Raw genomic sequence first — 21,665 nt, 5'->3', positions numbered from 1 at the left:
CAACAATCTTACATAGTTAAAAAAACTAAAAACGATTCTGTTCATTTTATGATTCAACATCTTCAGTTAGACCTAAACCCAGTTTGTTCCAACTAGATTCACCAAATGCATGTCATGTGACCTCAAGCAAGGTTAATGGTTCATACATTCATCCACAAAATCGTGGAAAACCTAGTACACTCATGAAACTACATAGACATATCATAATAGCTAGCATATGTAAAATACTTATCCAGAAATGCATAACCGCATTTGCAATACATTTACCAGCGTTTAAATATAACATGCATATGTACACATATAGACATAATACAATCATATTACAGACATTGCAATTAAAGTGATACTGTGGCGATAACTGTTGAGTCAAACGATGCTTCTGGTGGTATTCACTCAGTCTTTTGATAAATGAGATAATCTTTTTATTTTCGCCACACAGCCGTGACCTCAGTGGCAGAAGGGTACATGCAGCAGGCAGCCCTCCCCTTTAAACGCGCGCGCACACCCCTTTAAACGCGTCACTCGCCCGGCTGGCTGGCTGGCTGGCTAGTATTTGGCTGTGTGGTGCGTGCGGTCGGACTGTGGTTGTGTGCTTCAGGTTGGGTCGTGTTGATAAACGACACACTTCGGACGCATTTCATCGCGGAGAGATGGGAATGTGGACGAAATGGCTGTAAAAGAAATCGCTCTCGCGCTCGTGGCCCTGCTCGGTTCGGCGGCTCTCGCTGACGGTAAGTTTCGTGTGAGCGCCTCTCCGGCTTTTGTCTCGCTCGATGTGTGTGTTTCCCCCGGACCGACCCGGGCATCGCCTGTTGTCGCTCATCGTCATGGCGCTGCGCGCCGGGTATTCGGCTCCCCGTGTCCAGCTAGCGGCGACCTCCACACTGCTGGTCGCCCGAAACCAAAAGTCACGCCGTTTTGTTTGTGTGTTTTAGAAGAGAAAAAAACTCGACGTGTGTCTGGTGGTTATTGAACACGGAGCGAGACGCTACAACAACAACATGGTGGTGCTGTTTGTTTCGAGGCGCCAGCTAACGTCGGCTAGCTCACTGGATAATAATAGACATCTCTAAAGTTGAATATTGTCGATAACTGTGGCTCGTTTGAGGGCTACAGTACTGCATTAAAATAACGTATTGTGGAGTGGAAACAAACCAAGTGGCGATTTAACAACCCACAGTCTCCTCTTGGTGTCTAACTTATCAGTTGCTATTATGCTAACATGTTTACCAAACAACCTCTTGCTGGCTTGTGACTGCTTATCGGTGGCAGGCTGGGTGAACGTGCGTAATGTGGTCGGTTACTGGCGCGTCACGTGCCGCTTGCCCCCGGATGGAGCAGCGAGGGGTCGCTGAATGAAGGCCGAGCCTGGGTTGTGCATGAAATGTGTTTTGTGTGTGTGTGTGTGGTGTTGTTTTTTTTTAGTAAACATTGGCTTCTCTTGCTTTGGTGCCCATTTGTAAGGAGTGAAAAGGCTGCTTAGTGGCCTCCAGCAGAAAGTGAATGCTGGCATAGGGTGAGAACAGCCGTGCATTCAGCCATCCCAGACAGAAGTCAGAGTTTAAGTCTGGGTTCATTGTGATGGAAATGTGGCAAGTGGGGTCTTTTGAGGCGCCAGTTATGGGGCTGCTTCAGCCTGAGTCCTCTCTGTCTGCCGGGAGCAGCTGATGCCACCTCATCACAGGGACATATGTTGGACTAAACTTTCGATTTTGTCTTTGCAGCACGTCTATTTATCTCTAACTTGGCTCCAAACAAACTTTGTTGCATCAGAATTTCATAATTTTCATTCCAGGCCCAAGCATGTATCTGGTTACTCCACTTGTTTTTCTGCTGTTTCTCCTTCACTGTGTTGCAACTTGCTCACTCAACAGATACACTAAATAATAATAAACGAGTGCATGTTGTGCTTTAAACGGTTGAGTCATCTACCAATCATACATATTCCTCCCCCGCTGAGTTTAGATAAAGGTGCAGCAACCAAACAAGACCAATCAGTTCTTTTGAGGCGTGCTCAAAAAATGATCAGACCTGAACAGTCAATGTTTGACTGGGTTACTCCAATATTAACAGTGATGTGTGAGAGTGGGGGTGCGGCCCGAGCACACAGGGTGTGACGATTGGGTTTGTCCAGCTGGCGGGGTCTGCCGTTAAAGGGGCCCACAAGCCTGTCTGGAGCCATGGTTTCACACCATATAATGGATTACACCATGCACGGACTGAAACCAGACAAACCTGAAAGTAGCTGCGCTGAGCAGACTCCAGGCCTGCTGTGGCGAATGAAGCATGTTTCTGTGAGAATACGCTTTACTCACAGCTTTGATGAATCTGTCACATGTTGTTGACTTCATCAGGATTAGGAGTCACTAGTGTTATGGGCATTACATGCCTGTGTGATGCAACCTGCCTGGGTGCATTGAACACAATAGCAATGTGATATGGGCACCGTCAACCACACTGCCGAGAAGTAGGGCGCGTCCCTCTCTTTCTCATTTACTCCTGCCCTTCCTATTCTCTATCACTGTCATATATAAAGCACAGTACTTTATCAGAATGTAATCTGTACTTTGTTATCTGTGTTCCCACTTCTACTTTCACTCACTCACTGCCATCTTAAGGTGCTGAATCAAGCTTCAGCATGGGCTGTGTTTTTTTTTTTTCAGGGGAAAATAAGGGTTCTGGTTAGATGAGCTGCTGTCTCTTGAACTCTGTAGTAGCCCTTATCAAGACGATGCCAGCGTCATGTCAGTCCCCGTGTGTTTTGATTTGTGTCGAATCAAACACGATGTGATTGGAAACAGAAAAGTCCCTTCAAACCTGTTCGGGGAACTACACTCTGTCACAGCTGTTGTTTAATGTCAAATTGGATATGAATGAGTTCATGTTGAGGAAGCATGAGCCAGTCAGACTGGAACATGTGTACACCTGCCCATTAGATCAGAGCCAAGGGAATGTGTGGAGAAAGGTTGGAACTTATTAGATTCAAAGGTGTGTAAAGGGAAGAGTTTGGACGGGGGTGGTGGGTAATATTTCCAGGCTTGAGATGGAGAGAGTTGTTTTGTTCCCAAATGTGTAGCAGTTGTCGAGGTGTGTTCTAAATAGACAGATGTTTGGGCTGCTGGGTCCCTGCAGCTAAATTGTCATTACATTAAGTTGCATGTCCTCTGTTTCTGTAGTGCAGGGCTGAGCCAGTCGGGGTCAAGTTGGGTCTGGGGTGGTCTAGTTTTCCCTCCATAATGACCAGTGTCGTTAATGACCTCCGTTGGCCCGGAGGCACAGGTCCCTAATTGCTACAGCAGACAGCGTAGCCCCGGACTGACCCAGCTTCGCCATTACTGGTGTTGGACCACAAGAGATTACTACCTTCGGTTGCGCACTTATCCATGCTGTTAATTTACTCCGGACGCTTTGTCTTTTGTGTTAAAGTTTTTTGTTTTGTTGAGAGTATATGTCAGTGCTATAATGACTTCGGCTCTTGCGCCTTACTTTGAATGTTGTTTTTGTCACAGTACACCCAGACGGACCCAGCGGCTCAGAGTTCACGTCTATAGAGCTGAACCTGACGTCCATTACACGTCTCCTTGTAGAGGTGTTTGATTAGTTTTTTTGGCAGCTGTTGGAATGTAGATTAGACCTGCTCTGCCTCGTAATTTTCAGTTTGAAGGTGTGCAGGAGTCTTGATTGGTGTGATCTAGGAAAAGGGAGTTGGGAAGACATCCTTTGCTTGGGGAATATAGTGCGAGTGTATATTATCTATAGCTAGAAGTACAATTGAAACTACTGTGTTTCATCTTTCTCTGGTGTGTTTCACTTAACAGTTAATCATCTTTGCAATAAACTCATATGCAATTTTAGTGTTTGTTTTGGTGTTTATATCTGATTATATATGCAAAATAACAGTATATAATCATCTTGTTTTGGTTTTAAAATGGTATTCAGGTGTTGTAGCTTACACTATGGGGTTGTCCTAAACTGTGGCTAGAGCTGGGTATTGTCTGAAATGTTTTTTTCTTCTCTTTTTAACAATACAGAGTTTCATCACCGATACTAAATTATACTCTTTTTTTTTTTTTTCCTGATCGGCCCTAATTGAAGATTAAATTAACTATTGATGCTTCAGATTATTTTGGTCTGTTACATAACATCATATATTCCTAACTGTATACGAAAACCTGTTCAACAGTTATAGAAAGACAGAAAAAGGGTGTAATTGCCAAGTCTGTGTCCTGCTAATACTCAGAATGTGTTTTAATCTCAGGTCACATGGCAGATGCATTGGCTCACAGTACTGTAACATACTGGGGTATTATAGTAGAGGCAACATGGATCAGTTTTGGAATTTGAGCAGCAGTAAAAAATATCCAAAGTGAGCCCGTGCTCACACTTGTGTGCCTTTGAACTAATCCAGGCCAGCAGACACAGACAGGATGGGATGTAGCCTGGAGGGTGGTGTGGTTGGTAGAGATAGTAGATGCAGCCTCAGCCCCAGAGACTTCACTTTAGAATCAGATCAGTAATCTGACCCTTAGATGCAGACAAAGGTAATGACTTTCCTCCTTCCCCTAACATTGATTAGGACAAAGTTGTGGTGTGTGTGTGGGTGCGTACCCGTGCATGTGTTTGCACTCGCACTGTCTGGTGGCGTCTGCTTGTCTTGATCAGCTCTTAGTCTGGTATCTGTATGGATTTAATTTCAGCCAGTGCATTTTGGTAATGGTGCTCTGCTCCCCGTGCTCACGCACGTACCCGCCTGTCTCTGTCTGTGTCGTTTAGCTCCCAGAAACCCACTGTGTTTGTGTAACCCTGCTTCCCTGTGGCGAGCACGTGTATTTTCCACAGACTCTATCATCTTACCATAATGGAAGGCTCACCTCCTGTTTTGACTGGGTTGCTGCGCACGAGTAGGTCTGAGCAACACCTATACATACGCTGGCACGCTCACAAAACACGGCCAATAATGTGAAGGTGTGAAGGTGTTTGGAGTGGGACTATGCTGTGGTTTTCACTTGGGTCCACATTAAGGCGATGCTGGTTGTGGCAACAATGTTTTATTAATCCCTTACTCACGCTGTCTGCCACTTCCTGTCTCAACATGAACGGAATGGTAGGAACGTCACACACTGGCAGCTCAAACCAGTCGCCCTTTGCGTTGGGTTCTCCCCTTTTTCCTCCACTGTTCCCTTTTCCTGTTATTTACCCCCTCCCGCAAGTCAAAGTCTAGACTGGGTTTTAATGACGGTCGCAGCTGGTCACTTGGGCAGACCCCCAACCGCAGCTGGGGGGCCCCTGTGAGTCCCGCTCATTGCCCTCCTCCTCCCCTCCGTATTGTCCTGACCAACTTGGGACCAGCCCCCATCCTGTCTGGCCCGGAGCAGCCCCCCCCCCAAACGTCGGAGTTGTTACTGTTAACCCTGGTCGGTTCCCCGCGCGCCACCCATCCCCCCTCGCTGCTCCATGCAGAAGTGCGCTCCCCCACTCGGCTCTTTGTTCACGCAGGGCCAGTCCAATCCCTCCTCATGTCGTCTTAATCTCCACACAAAGGACCAGTGTAAAGACCACCAATTACGTGGATACAAGAGCAGAGTTGACTCAAAAAACACATACACCCGGGCTCTACTCATATCCATGTGTATCCAGGCTTGATATTATTCCTTCAAGTCGAGCTTTGCAACACTTCTCCTCCGAATTCAGTGAGATATGCAGAGCGCTGTGCAAACAACATGGCATTTCGGTAAATGCCAGTGGGCGAGGAGTTATTTTTTTAGTGCACAAGTACATAACTAATTCCAACAATGTCTGTCTTGCTTGACATTCATTTTGAATTTACTTTTTTATTTGTTTTTTTTATTTTTAGTTTCATATTGTGTCTTTGTTTGTGAAGTCTTGCCATGGTCTAGATGGTATAATATACTCTGACTGGTCACAGCGATTTGTCAGCTGGTAGAAATTATTCTATTGAGGTTTCCCTTTTAATATTGACTGTTTTGTGACAGTATTTATTATTTTTTTTTTTTTACTTCAACATGATCAATTACCTTAATTTGTTAGGTATTTGGGTCACTGAATCAGGTTATTTTGATCTCTAAATGGTTTCCATCTCTGTCAATATATAACATGACTATCTGTCATAGATGTTCTCCATGTCGGCCACCCATAGGGATGCCTCTTGTTCGTGTGGAAGCAGACGACATATGGTGTTTCCACAAGGTAGTCTTTAACGAAAGGAAAGACAAACCACTAACCAAACTCTTGGTAGACCTCAAACCATCCATGGCAGACTCAAAAAGGGAATGCGTGTGTTTTCAGCCATGTTTGGTTTTCTTCCCGAGCCTCTATCTGTAAGTCTGTGTACCATCTGTCTTACCACACACAGTCTCTGTGATGGATGGCCTGATCCTTTTAGATCATGGGGTTCTTCTTATCAGATCGCTGTTGTTAATGTTGCTGAATATTGGTGCTCTGTGTTTGTCGTAAAAAGTATTTTATAGCCTTCTGTTTTGATTTTTTTTTTTTTAAATGAGGGACATTAAATCAAACTGTGTGGCTGTATTTTAGTGAGCTGTGGGTAACCATTTGTTTCAAACCCTGTTTTTCTTCTTTAAATGTTACACGTACTAGGATGGAGTGATCAAAATGACTCGTGTCTGGACTAACTAGCTGATTGATTTATTTCACTGAGAAGCATTAAACATCAAGTTGACATAAGTGTGCAGCCTCATGGAAGAAGGGATTGATGATTGATATAGAGCATCTCCCAGCTTTCTAACCTACAGCTGTTACTCCTGTCATCTGTTATATTTTGCGAAACCATTTGCTCCATTGCTGCTGCAGATTAGCGTGATGTGGCACCAGGCTTGTTTTTCTTTCTTTATCAGGCCCAGCCTGCTTCACCTCTGTGTAATCTGCAGGAAATTCCATCTGCATGCGAACTGTGGTGAATTTGGACAAACTCCACCAAGAGTTCCCGCTCACCTCCTGGAGAGCAATGCACGCACGCAAACACTAAACAGATGAGAAATGTTACTGAAACAAGTATTCCACATTTCCAGTTACCACTCCGTGAACAAGCATAGACACATCGGCATACGCTACACGCAAAATGTGCTCCCACACAATGCAATTTCCCAGAATTCAGTGAAAACCATTCCTATGACACCGGGTTTGTGGTTTTGGTCTCTTGGGTGTTGCATGCTGATGGCGCAATCAGTTTATCACTAATTTTAAGAACTGAACTAAAGCCTAATCGTGTGACCACTCGGTCGGTTCAGGAATGTTCTGGAATCTGCTGACACCTTTTTGACAAACAGGGGAGACGAGTCTGGTCAAAGAAGCCCTCAGGATAAGACACGGAGGATTAGTGGAAGCTTGCCACTCTTAAAATCTTTTCTTTACTCCGGTCCAGATATTGTCAGTGGTCCAACCGCTGCTGAGCCTCTTCTTTTTGAGAGGGAATAAGGATTTAAATTCCTTTCTGCTTTGTGTCTCCTGTTTGTTGTTGTTGTTATGGTCTTGCCTTTGCCAAGTCCAGTGTTTTGTCTTGAGTGTTCTAGTTTTTTTTGTTTTCTGCCCAAGAATCAGCTCTTGGTCTGTCCTGCCTCACTAACGGCCCTGTTGTCAGTCAGACAGTTCGTCATTTACCACTGACAGAGGTCCAGTGTTTTTTACCATGTGAAAACCAGTCTCATCTAGCCTTGCCGGGTCCTGCTTTGTACTCCGTTTGGTTGTGGACAACCTTGGAAGTAGCCTTTTGAGCTGACCTTACTCTAAACGAGAAGCATGTGTTCTATGACTCAAAATCACATTTCACTCCAAATCTAATCAAATCAGTTTGCAGTTTCTGGCTCTCGGATTGCCCGACCAACTCTGATTCTGTTTCAGATGTGGCAGATTTGTATGGACTTTCTGGCACTGACCTCTTTTGATTGTGTAGATGGGCCACCATAGTTTTATTATGACGGCAGCAAGAGTTCCATTGTGTCCGGTTTAATAGCTCCCTGCGCAGGAGTGTGCTGTGTTCAATAAAACTCCTGTCTCATTAGCTTAAACAGTGGCAGCCCTCTGTGTCAGTATGAGAGAGACGGGAGAGGAATGGAGAAGAATGCTGCATTGGGGATTTGGCAGGAGCCCTCTTCCCTTGTTGGGTTTCACTTTGTCTGTCCCACTGGGCAGGTCTGTCTCCACCCTGCGTGTTTGGGTTCATCTGCAGTGAAGGATCTGATTTCAGGGTCGTCTGGCTGCTGCGGCTAAATTCCAAACTCTGTGTCTGCATGTCACAAAATGCCCACAACTGAATAGGAATCTTCAATCTCTAGAACCTGTAGTGAAACTGTGGGGTTAGCTTGCCCCCTGCTGGACAATGGGGAAGTGAAAAGTGTTTTGTTTTAACCTCATGGCTGTCTCTGATGAATTGTTATTTACTTGACTCTCTCTGTCCTTTCCCCGCAGCTTTACGTTGTAACTGCACAAACTGTGAGAAGACTGGCTATGAGTGTGAAACTGATGGCGCCTGCATGGCCTCCACATACTACATCCAGGGGAAGGAGCAACACGTACGCATCTGTATCAACCAGGACAACCTGGTCCCTCCTGGACAACCATTCTACTGTCTGAGTGCCGAAGGCCTGCTCAACACGCATTGCTGCTATTTAGATTATTGCAACAGTATTGAAGTTCCTGGTGAGGCACAGTTATCAAACATCTGAGCTCTTTCACATCAATACTTGCACAGTTTCACTATAAAGTAACCACCTCTGTTTCTCCATCTCTTTTTCTTAGTCCCAACAAAGGGGGTGGAGCCAGGAAGCTCCTGGGGGCCGGTGGAGCTGGTGGCGGTCATCGCAGGGCCGGTGTTCCTCCTCTGTGTGCTGCTGATGGTCGGCGTGTTCCTGTTCCAATATCACCAGAGGGCCTATAGCCACAGGCAAAGGCTGGAGGTAGAGGACCCATCCTGTGACCATCTGTACTTGGCTAAGGACAAGACCCTGCAGGACCTCATCTATGACATGTCCACCTCCGGATCAGGCTCTGGTCAGTACAAGCAGCCCTCTGATGTGACGTACTAATGTAATGAAAAAATGCCTGTGTCCTTTTCTTTCTTTTTTTGTCAGCAAAAACATTAGCACAGTCTTTGTGTGTAATTGAAAGTAGACCCGTCTACTTTCTGTTCCAAGAGTCAGAACACGGATAAGCAGCGTTCAGCTGTTCTGCTCCACATATCTGGAACAAGGTTCCTGAAAGCTGCAGGTCTGCTGAGACCCTCAGCTCCTTTAAATCCAGATTGAATACTTTTCTGTTTGCTGTTGCCTTTAATTGAACCAGATTCAAGGATATCAATTTCTGTATCTCACTACTGTATTTTATTTCTAAAACTGCACTGCAACTTTTAGTCTATTTTTTTGCTTTTTTGTTTTAAAATGAATGTTCTTAATTGTTTTTAAATCTTGTTTTCTTCTGCATTATGTGTTGATGCTTTTCATGGTTTTATGTGAAGCACTTTGAATCGCCTTGTTGAAATGTGCTATACAAATAAACTTAATGTTTTGTTTGTCTCTCTACTGCCCTCCGCAGGTTTGCCTCTGTTTGTGCAGCGGACGGTGGCTCGGACCATTGTGCTGCAGGAGATAATAGGAAAGGGTCGTTTTGGGGAGGTGTGGAGAGGGAAGTGGAGAGGAGGGGATGTGGCGGTGAAGATCTTCTCATCCAGAGAGGAGCGCTCCTGGTTCAGAGAGGCTGAGATCTACCAGACAATCATGCTGCGACACGAAAACATCCTTGGATTCATTGCCGCAGACAATAAAGGTGAGGATGTTTGTGGGCTGTGTTGGCGTGGACCATTTAAATGAACATTTCAGGCATTTATCCGAAACGCATTGTGAAATAATCTACATGTTACTAGCATGATTACTTACTATTTTTTTTGCTCTCTTTCAGACAATGGTACATGGACTCAGCTGTGGCTTGTGTCAGACTATCATGAGCACGGCTCTCTTTTTGACTATCTTAACCGGTACTCTGTCACCATCGAGGGCATGATCAAACTGGCACTGTCAGCTGCCAGCGGCCTGGCACATCTACACATGGAGATCCTCGGCACTCAAGGTGAGATCAGCTCTCGCGCTAAAGCACCGCACGCAATGAATGAATAAACAAACTAGAAAGGTGCACTCAATAGAGTGCTGCTCTCTGCCAGGTGTGTCTGCAACAAGCACTGCTGTATTGATTCAATGAACACTGCCCACAATTGGCTGAGCGCCCACCTAGACACCAATGTGTTGTAACACGTCGTCAAACACACTTCATTCAAACTCAAAAACAAGCAGTGATGCATGCAGGCGATCGGCTCTAATTCATCGTTTAAAACACTAAGCGGTGAGAGAAACGGTAGTGTGGGTGCTGGTTGTTCTTTTGGCCAAATACGACTTACAAAACAATAAAAGTGAGCTGCTGAGCACGGGCCGAAAGCTCCGCAGGCAATTAAAGGTGTTTTGAGAATGTGTGACAAACTACAAATACAAGAGGTCCTTTCGGCCGTAACTGGGCATCCAAAATATGGTTTAGTTTGCTGCAACAAAATGCAAGATTAGCTGTGGTCAGAAAGAGATACTTACTCCCGCATGCAGGTACACATGCATGATCCTGATGGCTGAGATGATAATGATGATAATCATCAGCGGGGACTTGAAAGTTATAAGTCATAACAAGCGAGTGCTATTTCTGCTGAGCTCTTGATGCAAATGATGTGTCTCTTCCCCTGCAGGTAAGCCTGGCATTGCTCACCGAGACCTCAAGTCTAAAAATATCCTGGTAAAGAAGAACGGCATGTGTGCCATCGCTGACCTCGGCCTGGCAGTCCGCCACGAGTCCATCACAGACACAATCGATATAGCGCCGAACCAACGCGTAGGCACTAAGAGGTAAGAATTGTTTTAATATATTTTATTGATCAATTTGCTTAAGCTCTTTAGACCAGTTATGGATATGTATTTGTGCTGATATATTGGTCATTAAGAAATAAGTCCTTCTTTCCAAGTGAAATGTATTATTATCCCTAAACATTTAACTCACTAAGATTATTGCAACGTGCAATTATCTTTATAATGGTTTACTTTATGTCTCATCGATGCTATCGCTCATTACTGCCCTTTGTGTCCACCTCCAGGTATATGGCTCCAGAGGTCCTGGACGAGACCATCAACATGAAACACTTTGATTCCTTCAAGTGTGCTGACATTTACGCTCTGGGCCTTGTCTACTGGGAGATTGCACGCCGCTGCAATGCAGGAGGTAAGACTACAAATGGCAGCGGATGGGGGGGGGGGGGGGGGGGGGGGTTGTTGTAATTTATATAAATGAATTTGGCAAATGAACGGAAGCATGAAACCAGCGACTGAGAAGGCTTCCTCACTGTACTGCAGGTATCCACGAGGAGTACCAGCTGCCCTACTACGACCTCGTGCCCTCTGACCCCTCCATAGAGGAGATGAGGAAGCTGGTGTGTGACCAGAAACTGAGGCCGAATGTGCCCAACTGGTGGCAGAGCTACGAGGTATTTCACACTGAATATACACTTTACACACCAATAGTAGATGTTTTTTTTAAAGATGCATTCAGTGGCTGTATAGAAAAGCAGTTGGGCATTATCAGGTTAAGCAGGACAACCTGGCAGCTAATTTCTAAATCATTGTTGTGGGAGAGTATTGCATTAATATATTATCTAATCTCATTGTTATAATTCCAAGGTGTTAAATTAACCTATATTCTACATCACATGTTTTTATATCCTTTCAGAACGTTCAGAGCTCAACATTGAAAATGTATACTATGTTTAACACGGGCCTAATTTTCCTCATGGTTAAAAAAAGATGTTGGTGGTTTTGTTTCCAGAGCAATCAAACTGACCAGGCTGCATTTTACAGGAAATAGTTATTAAAGTACTACCATTTGATTAAATAGTGCCATTGTTGGGGGAAACTGTACTTATTGTTATCAGTCAGCTTTGATAGGAGGCATCAGTGTTTGGGAATAAACGACAAGTTCTTGTTCTTGTTCCCTTTCCTGCAGTCGCTGCGTGTGATGGGTAAGATCATGAGGGAGTGCTGGTACGCCAACGGAGCCGCCAGGCTGACAGCCCTGCGCATCAAAAAGACCCTGTCTCAGCTCAGCGTGGAGGAGGACGTCAAGATGTGAGCGGTAAAAAGGTGTGCTGGAGACGCACAACCAGACCACACTCCCACAGGAAACAAACACTAAAGACAGACTGCAAATGAAAACCCTGCCAGTTTTAAAGCCACACTCCAAGTTGTGACGAGGCCTACCTCACCTTTTTAGCCAAAACTACTGAGAGTCACTCCTCCACCTTTTTGACTTTACTCCACCCAGTCTCTCTTTGTTCCTTGTGTCTCCTCCCTGTTCCCTTCGACCTCCCCTTCTCCAAGGGCCACAACACTACCGCACTACCACTGTTAATATCATCACAATCAACCGTTTCATTTCCCATGGCAGGAATTACTACTATTGTACAGTGACGTGATTATTTTGTTTGATCTCTTTTACCTCTCTGAAATACGTCCCATGATGGACTAACCTTGTCCAGAAGAGTCAAGAATGTTTTATGTAGAAGAATAATAACACTGGCCATGCAGCATCACATTATGTTGCTGTGTGTGTGTGTGTGTGTGTGTGTGTGTGTGTGTGTGTGTGTGTGTGTGTGTGTGTGTGTGTGTGTGTGTGTGTGTGTGAGCATGTTGGTGTGTGAGCGTGTGTGTATGTTGGTGTGTGAGCATGTTGGTGTGTGAGCGTGTGTGTATGTTGGTGTGTGAGCGTGTGTGTAAGGGGAAAAGAGGCTGAAGCACGGTTTCTAGTTGAGTGTAAAAGGTGTCTGGACTACTAGCATGTTTCTGAGACACTACGAGCTCCTCTGCTGTAGCTCATTAGACGAATCCAGTAATGGGACATTTAAGCATGAACACCCAGGTTTAGCTTTTTAATCCCTCACTTGAATATCCCTCAAATAGAGACGAGTTGCACTCAACTGTAGCTTCCGCATCATGTGTTACACCTGCAGGTATTGCATGACCCATGTGGTCCAGTCCTGTCGTTAGTCTAAAATGTGACGGGGATAAATATTTGGGATGGTTTTACTTTTATTTATTTGTTGATAGTTTTTATTTCATATTGATAAACACTGTGAGATGAGATGCGACAAGCCAGAGTCTAATATGACATGAAGATTAATGTTGTAGTTCAGCCCAAGTCTTCATCTTTCAGAGGTTAGATTTTAAGGGGATGTTTTCCTAAGAAACTGAGCGCAAATATGGATGTAGCCATAACCCCCGTTTGTGACGGGCGATAACATCACGTACACTGAGAAAATAAGAGGCGTATGAAATGGCAATGGAAAATACTGTTTTGTTTTTTTAAATATATTTTTGTGTTTTGTGTAAAGACATCATAATGGGTGTTTTCTTTTGACATTAGACACTACTGATGATGGGTACATATGATTTGTATATAAAACATGTCTTTTTTTTCTCCCTTTTATGCCACAAGCATCAGTGTGACATCTGAACAGTGACCTTTGCTTTCAGGGTACTTTCTGTTGTTTTGATTTGTCTGCATGGTTTCTAACTGTGCCAGGAAATAGACTGTCATCTGCTGGAATTTGTTTTTAACTTGCTCCTCATGGCAATTTGGTGGTACTACTGATCCCAGATAATTTTGCTGCAACCTGTTGTTATTATGTATAATTGTTGGAATTGCTTGTTGAGTTCAGTAATGCAGATCTGTTTCTACTGGAAATGTCCTCCAGGGTGACATCTTTCTATGACACTGGAATATTTAGAAGCCTCATGTAACCTTGAATTCTGATGATGCCAATGGCTATTTATTCAGAAACAAAGACAGCTGCTGACAGTTCACCCACAGGGAGTTTACGGTTAGACGTTAAAAGTAGTTGAGACGTTTTACCCTCAAAGACGAACATGCTCGAAAGTGAACCTGCATGTTTTCATTCTACTTTGTCGTCTGCAGCTTTGAGTCTGTCTGCAGACGAATCTTTGAAAGTATTACACTGACAGTTGTCACAGTTGGGCTCTGCACTGTTATGTCCACATGGGCTTTAGTTCATGTTAATTATGTCATCGCCTAATCCAGAATCCCTGTGTCATGTTCGAGTCCCATTTTGCATGCCGTCTCAAACACTGGGTCCTCTGCACTGATGTGGATGAACGTAAGACTTGGCTCTTCCCTCTTACTACGTTGTTTTCTTTCTTCCTTTTTGTTCGGGTCGTTGGCTGTGTACCCCAGAAATGTTGCTGCTACTGTTAACATGGCGGACGTTCAGCAGGCAGATCGGAGGAGGAGAGCTGGAAGAGAAAATAGGGAGACTGCTGTCGGTTGAACCAAAATTGTCAAAACACTCCTGTCCATGTTTGGTTTGCTGCCATGGGTATATGACCATCAGACATCCTGTTCATAAGTAATACTTCAAAAATCATGTTGTGCTTTTCAGAATTAGTTTAAAAGTGTATATAGATGATATACAATAAATTCCTCTTTTTCTTATCTGGGACTTCAACTGTGGTGCTCATTTCAAGACGACATGAACGTTCTGCTCCAGTTATAGAAGGTCAACATGCACACGAGGAAAACAATACCGTGACAAAAAAATGTCAGTGTTGATATTAAATCCACTGAAATAAACTCCCCAGTGTCTCTAAAGAGGTTCTCGCTCAGAAATGTAATATTGTAAATGACTTAGCATCTTTGCACCTCCGATTCCCTCGTGAGTCAATGAGTTTTTTTTTTTTAATGGGTTTTTGGTTGATGTCTGTGGTTAGCACAAGCTTAAGAGATGTTGTAAGTATCCCTATGTGAATTCTGAAGTTTTTAAAAGAGGCAATTGCAAACATGATTTTATGGGGATTTGCCTATTTTTTTTTTTTCATAGCCACAGAACAGGTTTTCTGGGGATTAAGGGGAGGTTATATCTGCTCTAAAAGGGGTATTTAAGAAGTAAAAAAATAGACATGGTATTAATTTGAATTAGAATCATGTTCTGGAGGTTTAATTGCTAGGGTCAAGTTGACGACAACGATGAGTGTCTTAATGAGCCTACAAAACTTCCCCACGCCAACTAGTCTGACTAGTCTGCCTTTACTCGCGGTAACAGAGAACCACAATTTAACCATATCTGATGTAATTGATCTTGTTTTGAACAATACATTCATGAATAACACTGCAGTTGAGCAGTTGAGCAGGATGCAATCACGATGCAATGCCACCACTAATTCTGAAGGTTTCTGCTGCTATGAGAGGATGTAACTTGTGTTTTACATACAGAATTAGTAAATACCAAAGATCGTCTTTCTAGACGTGTGCAGATGTCATCAGATAGAAGTACAAGGAAGTTCATGAAGGAAGGTCATGACCTGCTGATGTACATGTGACCGACATGTAACCTGAGCCCAATGACCCTGTCGCTCAGCAAACTCCCTCAACTAAAATATTGTTATTTATATAATCAGAATCGGCGTTAAGTGTGTGCACATACAATGAATATGACTTATCTAATTATACCTGCACAGTTATAGACACACGGCTAAAAACAGGCAACAATGCTGAACAATCATTTGAATACTATAAACCAAGTGAGACATCTTAGAAATGTGAGTAGCTGTGCTCTCCATGTTTCAGTGTTATACAATAACTCATATAATCAACTCCTAAAACAGTGTTCACACACAGGTGCTGCTAGGACAGGGTGTTAACTGAAGAGAGGTCCACTGAAGGCTGTTTAATAAGAATAAACCAACTATCTTTACTTTTCAATTGTCATTATTTAAACTTAATGAACACATGCTCACTCTTGTAGGAATGTTTGGTTCTAAAATTACACTATTAAAACAAGTAAATACATGAGGTTGCTAATTAAGCATTAACATCAAATAGAAAAGAGAAAATAAACTGCATTAAATACATCTGTGTCAATAACCTAGATAATTATCAAAGACACAGGCAAATATAACTATCTATGGTTTACATACAAGTATACTGTCGCCTACTGGTAGAAAGGGGAAATGCTTTTACTCGTGCGTGTCCTCATCCAGGCTCTGCTCTGGAGTCACTAAAGAAACCGCATAATACGGTGTAAAAATACATATGAGTGCTAACAGCAACAACTCTGCCAGCAAAAAATTACTTTGATTAAACTATATTACTTGCCTATAATCCTATTGCCTCAGCTTTTATTTTTGACAGACTCTTACTTCCGGTCACCTGCCTTGTTTTGCGTCTCTTCAAAAAAAAGAAAAAAAAAGATTTTAAGAATTCCTACTTAAGTGTAGTTAATATAATATACAACACGTATCTTGAATTTCAATTCTTGTCTAATTAGCTAATTCATTGGATACATCACTTTTCAATATAACATTATGTATGATGATGTATAATCTAATCATTTAATCTAATAAAATAAGTATTCATTTTACTCCATTATCTTTATCTTTGGGTCTAGGGGGCAAAATGTCCGGCGCGTTGTTGCCCAGGAGGACAGAACAAGCACAGTGTTTAGTGCTATTTATGAATGCAAGACTCTGTTATTGAGCCACATGAAGGGTCAATATACAGCTTCATGCCAACTTGCTTGCATTTTGTATTTTCTAAACACAGTTTGTATCTATCTCCCCATCCCCCCCACACAAAACAGTGGGTGGAGGAGCTGGTTCTGTCAGGAGAAGAGCGGCCAGCTATTAACACATTAACAAACCTATTTTCTAGTGGGAAGGCTGTACATATACATATATATATATATACACATACATTCATGTGTATCTGTATGCGATTCAGCATAACAAGACCCAACAAAAGCTGCTTTCAGAGTGAAACAACTGGTAATTCAGGTTTTTAAGGCCAACGCTTATATCTCGAGACCAAAGCTGACGGGTCAATCCTCTGGTGGCTATGAGATGTGACAGAAAGCTCCAAAAGAAAAGGAAGTGGAGCTTTTTTTATTATTATTATTATTTCAAGAATAAACATTCAAGCCAAGTATCAATGTTGCGTGAAGTTTGAGTAAAAAATAAATAGAAATTAGCACATATTTAAAATGCATTTTATTTTCCTTTACAAGAAACAAAAGCAGACAAAGAAATAAGATGAAGGGAAAAGGGAGTGGGGAAAGCTGTATATAAAGAGATGCAACCTCTGGCGTCCTGAAAAAAATATGTACAATTCAAAATAATATTCATACAAAACATGCCACATACAATAAAAATGATCATTATATTTATTCATATTCCCTAAAAGTATCTCTGCTGTACAGATGCAACATCTTTTTAAAAAGTAGGTGAGGTTAAAAAAAACCTTCAATTTGAGCAAACTTTATTAAATTATAAGATATGCAGAGAATTTAAATTAAGATTCAGAGAAGTTAAAAATTATTCAGGCTAAAATCCAGTGAGCGGCATAATGTCTCGTCATGGTCTTCCCTTGAAATAGAAACATACCAAAATATATATATATATCACTGCTTCAGATACTTGATCAATATCTACCACTTTAGAGAAGTTCTCCGTTATACTATGAGAGTGCAATTCATTACCAGGTTAAGTATGGGATTAACTTTGAGTATTACATCATAACATACATTAGGCCAAGTAACCATTTCACGAGGTTTACCAACACATTCACTTCTATAGGGAAGATATAAAAAGCAAAACACTAACAATATTCTAGGGAGTTCAAGATTTTCCATTCAAGAGTATATTAATCCAATTGTGACCGATTAAGGGACAGGTTTTGGTAATCAACAAGCAGTAGCATAAATAAAATGAAAAATAAACACGAACAATATTACATAAATACAAATGCTATGCACCATTGAACTGCTTTACGCAAGAAGTGATTTTCATGTCTAATCAACGACCCTCCACATGAATCCAAACAGTTCTGTAATCACACCGGCTTCTCGTCGCATTTGATTTGAGAAGACCAGACATTTTTCTCAAACCTATTTTAACAAACTTGTCTCTGAGAGCTTATAGCAAAAACACTAATAGAAAAACAGGTAAATGCAAAACACTCTGGTTCATATACATAAAGATATTAGTTTGCCATTTTACATATATTTATATTTATATACAGCTTTATCTTTGTTAAAATGATATCCAGTGGTTGATTTTTTTCAATTTTATTTCTCTACACTTGACTTTATTGGTTACAAAGGGGCTGGATAAAGAGTTGATGTCCCCTAATGCATATACTATATATACAGTTTGTACAACTTTGCATTTTTAATTCATGTGAGGTCTTAGGTTAGGGAAAGGGGGAAACAAAGTAGTATGGGAAGGTGGAGTTTCAGTAAAGCTCCCTTTTAAAGACTTTTTTCATTCATCTTATATAGAAATGAAAACAAATGCCCTTTTTTCCAATAAGTCTTTCCCTGCCATCAGTTCAGCCTTGAGAGGACAGTACCAGAACTAGAAAAGCACACTACAGGGGAAGTAGAAACACTGCAGGCTGTACTCAGGCAGAGGAAGACCTACTACAGTAAAGTTTAACAACAGACCACTAAATATTAAAAGAGGAAGAGGCATGATTCAAAGTTCAAGGTTGAGTTGTGAAAAGATTGACTTATGGGGGAATAAAAAGCATTTAATGGGACAGTAGTCATGCATCCACCGGCTGGTTTTCAACAAGTGGTACTTCAATGTATGAAGCAACAAGCAAAATGTACTTGGTAAATTTCGGACTTTGTAGTCTTCTTCAAAGACTGTCCTGTGACCCTCGAGCCACTCACTCACACCATCGCTGTCTTCAAGCAACTTATAAAGGTTGATGTTATTGTGCTTTCACACAGCTGATAAACATGGTTTTTGAGACTCATAAATAAAAAGAAAAAAAAAAAAAAGAAAACGCTACATCAACATCCAGGAGGATTTGGTGGCATACAGGACACCTGCTAAGCTTCTGATTGTGATTTTAATGCAATATCTTATCAAAACTGTCATATATTTCCTCTGTATAAACAATTCATGAATAATAATTATGTTGGCTCATTATTGTAAATCATCAGCATAGAGTAGATAGAGCAAACCTGCTGCTTAAAATTCCCTGCTTGTCCGAGAAGGCTAAGCCCATAAAAACATTCCCCCACCCCCCCCGTTCCACAGTAGCAGTTAACAGTTTTTATACAACGCAGTCGCTTCCCGCTAAATCAATGAGGTAGACTGGGTCCAACTAACCCCCCTTGGGACTCCACACTGTCAGAACATCTGGTTCCTCTGGAGCCACAGATCAATAGCATCTCAAATTTTATATTAACTTACATCTTTCTTTTTTTTCCCATCGATCACATGTAGTTCTTACAAAGAGCCACATCAAGATTGTCTAGCTAGCCAATATCCGTGTTGTCTTCATTGATGACTTGATGGGGAAAGTGCCTTTTCTGGGAGGTGAGGGGGAGGTGTGGTCAGGTGGGACAGGAAATAGGTCCGACTTCAAACATAAAAATGCATCATTAGTTCATTCTTAGTATTTTAAAATGGCTTTTTGTCGAAGCTCCAGGTGAGCTCTGCACTACGTGTATTGATACCAGAGGGTCAGAATCATTTGGTAGATGTTGAGGATTGTTTTCCAGCCACTGTGAGATTATTGACAACAGTCGAGGAGGAGAAGGGTTTTGGCTGAGGAAAAGGTGATTCACTAGTCCAAACATGAGTTACTCCCCACCATCACGCTGCTGTTGATGGAGGTGGTCAGTTGCTTTTATTGATTAATGCTCTTCAAACCTTTGGCTACAGGTGTCAACGCTTTAGTCTTTCAATGACGAGGCCAGCTTTCCTCCACAACTTTCACAACAGCTTATGCACTGGCTATGTAGGATTCAAAGGCTTTGGCGCATGAGTGTTCTGGCACCAGTGAGAGGGGAAGTTTCCATTTTGTCGTCTTCTTCTGGTTAGTTCATCCACTTTCGGCAATTCCAGGCTCCACAATGGCAAGGGATCTTGTGCTGATCGTCTTCGAAATCAAACTGGTAGTCGTACGTCAGCTGGAAGTAAGAAATAAAGAAAGTTAATGATACAAAAATTAAAGCGATGCGTGAGTGGTGGCTAGCGTTCTAATGCACTGCACCTCTTCTCCCTTGGGGATCCTGCGGCTGGAAATGATGATAATCTTGTCTTCTTTGTCAAATGTTACAACTTCTGCTACACAGTTTGGAGCACAGGAGTGGTTGGCGTAGCTGGCAAGGAGAAAGAAAGAAAAAAATTAAAGAAAACATACTTGATTCAAGGGTTTACAATGAGGCAACCAATCATAAATCAACACTTACCGAGCTGGGCCCCCTGTCAGAGTGGCATCAATCACCTGCTCATTGTTGATGCGGAACATGTAGATCCCCCGGTTCTAAGTTAGAAGAAAGAAAAAGAATGTAGATACACACTTTCAAAATCAAATCTTTTTACAAATCAAATTGTTTTGTTGGTTCTAAAAGACGAGGTTCAGCAATGTACATTTTTCCCTTTTCCGTCCATTCCTTAAACTTCAACCCTAATTAATAATTTGTTTTAAACTTTGCATTCAAGTGCCAGTGTTCAATTGTCATACCTGAAACTCATAGATCTTCTCACGGCGATTGGCCACTTCGTTGCGTATCACAGTGCCAATGTATTCAATAACCATGGTGTGCTTCTCCAGATCCTTAGCAGCGTACAGACCGAGGCCCTGAATGCGTGATCGTGCCAGATAGACGTTATTCTTCCACTCGGTCTTCAGCCGCCGATACTGGGACGATTTGGAGTGGACAAACTGCTTGCTGTATGGTGTGTTGAGCTCTCCAGTGAAGGTGCTCTGGTAGGCCTTTGACACGCTGGTGCTATTTAGAGTATGAGGCCTTCAGACAAGCAAAACATGTTAGTTGGTATCAAGTCATTTGTTACACATTTAGAATTTCGTAAGTGTGAAACAACTTATTAGTTTAGAAAAGTGTGCCTTGGTCCTCAACACATGACTGCATCCAACTGAAAATCACTTATCATCAAGCACTACAAAGGAATATGTTGCCAGCTAGAGGGCAAACTTTAAAATGACTGAAATATGAAGATAATGTATAAAACTATTACTTTATTTATAGCTATGCTTCACTGATATAATCCATTATTGAGATAGTGTACAAAAGTAGTTAACAATAACCTGACGGTAGGCATGAGGCTTGTTGAAGTAATGCTGCTTTACCTCTTGCACTGCGTGGGGACTTTAGGTTCAGAGCGAGCGGAGCCGGAAGGATTGATCATAAGAGGGAGCTCCATTAGAGGGTGACGGCCGTATCGGAACAGGTAGTTCTGGCAGTTCTCTACTCCAGGCAACTAAAACGCAACAAACAGAAATCATGTTAATCATGCACTTTGACAGAACCAGTGCAGCCCACAGGTCAATAAGTCAGACCTTAATTTTGGTCTGGTCAAGGTTTCTGTATAATTTCATGTCTAGAGATGCACCGATCATCGGCTCGTTTGCCAACAGAGAGGTCTCTCCCTGGCACGGCTCTAAATATAACGATGCTAACAGCTAAAGTTAACAATTTTTACATTGACTTGCGTTGTGATGCTTTCAAGCTAATAAACACAAATTGTAGCGGGCAAATGTAATCTTGTAAAATCAATTTTTTG

At 42.3% G+C, this 21,665-nt stretch overlaps 2 protein-coding genes across 2 annotated transcripts in view; one reads left to right on the top strand and one right to left on the bottom strand.

Moving 5' to 3' along the window:
* The first annotated feature begins 591 nt into the window (after positions 1-591).
* On the top strand, positions 592-14,545 carry acvr1ba (activin A receptor type 1Ba). Its single transcript, XM_079225613.1, has 9 exons — positions 592-731; positions 8,446-8,676; positions 8,776-9,027; positions 9,568-9,798; positions 9,931-10,098; positions 10,757-10,913; positions 11,159-11,283; positions 11,415-11,545; positions 12,061-14,545. Exons 1-9 carry the CDS (start codon positions 668-670, stop codon positions 12,184-12,186), a joined length of 1,485 nt encoding a protein of 494 aa, XP_079081739.1. The 5' UTR covers positions 592-667; the 3' UTR covers positions 12,187-14,545.
* Positions 14,546-17,094: 2,549 nt separating this feature from the next.
* Positions 17,095-21,665, bottom strand: part of kmt2d (lysine (K)-specific methyltransferase 2D) — a gene marked incomplete at its 5' end in the record, with an annotated part of 29,464 nt that continues 24,893 nt past the window's right edge. The window contains 5 exons of the mRNA XM_079226613.1: positions 17,095-20,047; positions 20,131-20,239; positions 20,330-20,403; positions 20,605-20,890; positions 21,232-21,362. Coding sequence (XP_079082739.1) covers positions 19,955-20,047; positions 20,131-20,239; positions 20,330-20,403; positions 20,605-20,890; positions 21,232-21,362 — 693 coding nt within the window. The 3' untranslated portion in view covers positions 17,095-19,954. The remainder of the gene's footprint in view (positions 20,048-20,130; positions 20,240-20,329; positions 20,404-20,604; positions 20,891-21,231; positions 21,363-21,665) is intronic.

This window comes from Taurulus bubalis (assembly GCF_910589615.1).
Source record: "Taurulus bubalis genome assembly, chromosome: 11".
In the NCBI taxonomy this organism is placed as follows: domain Eukaryota; kingdom Metazoa; phylum Chordata; class Actinopteri; order Perciformes; family Cottidae; genus Taurulus; species Taurulus bubalis.
The sequence above is the reverse complement of the archived record's forward strand: the minus strand, read 5'-3'. Positions and strand labels throughout refer to the sequence as shown.

What these genes read in the sequence shown, in the direction of transcription:
- acvr1ba (XM_079225613.1), top strand. Translation starts at nt 668, where the DNA reads ATGGCTGTAAAAGAAATCGCTCTCGCGCTCGTGGCCCTGCTCGGTTCG. An exon ending in CACCTCCGGATCAGGCTCTG is followed by an intron (nt 9,028 to 9,567) that starts GTCAGTACAAGC and finishes TGCCCTCCGCAG; the next exon opens with GTTTGCCTCTGTTTGTGCAG. An exon ending in CAACGCGTAGGCACTAAGAG is followed by an intron (nt 10,914 to 11,158) that starts GTAAGAATTGTT and finishes GTCCACCTCCAG; the next exon opens with GTATATGGCTCCAGAGGTCC.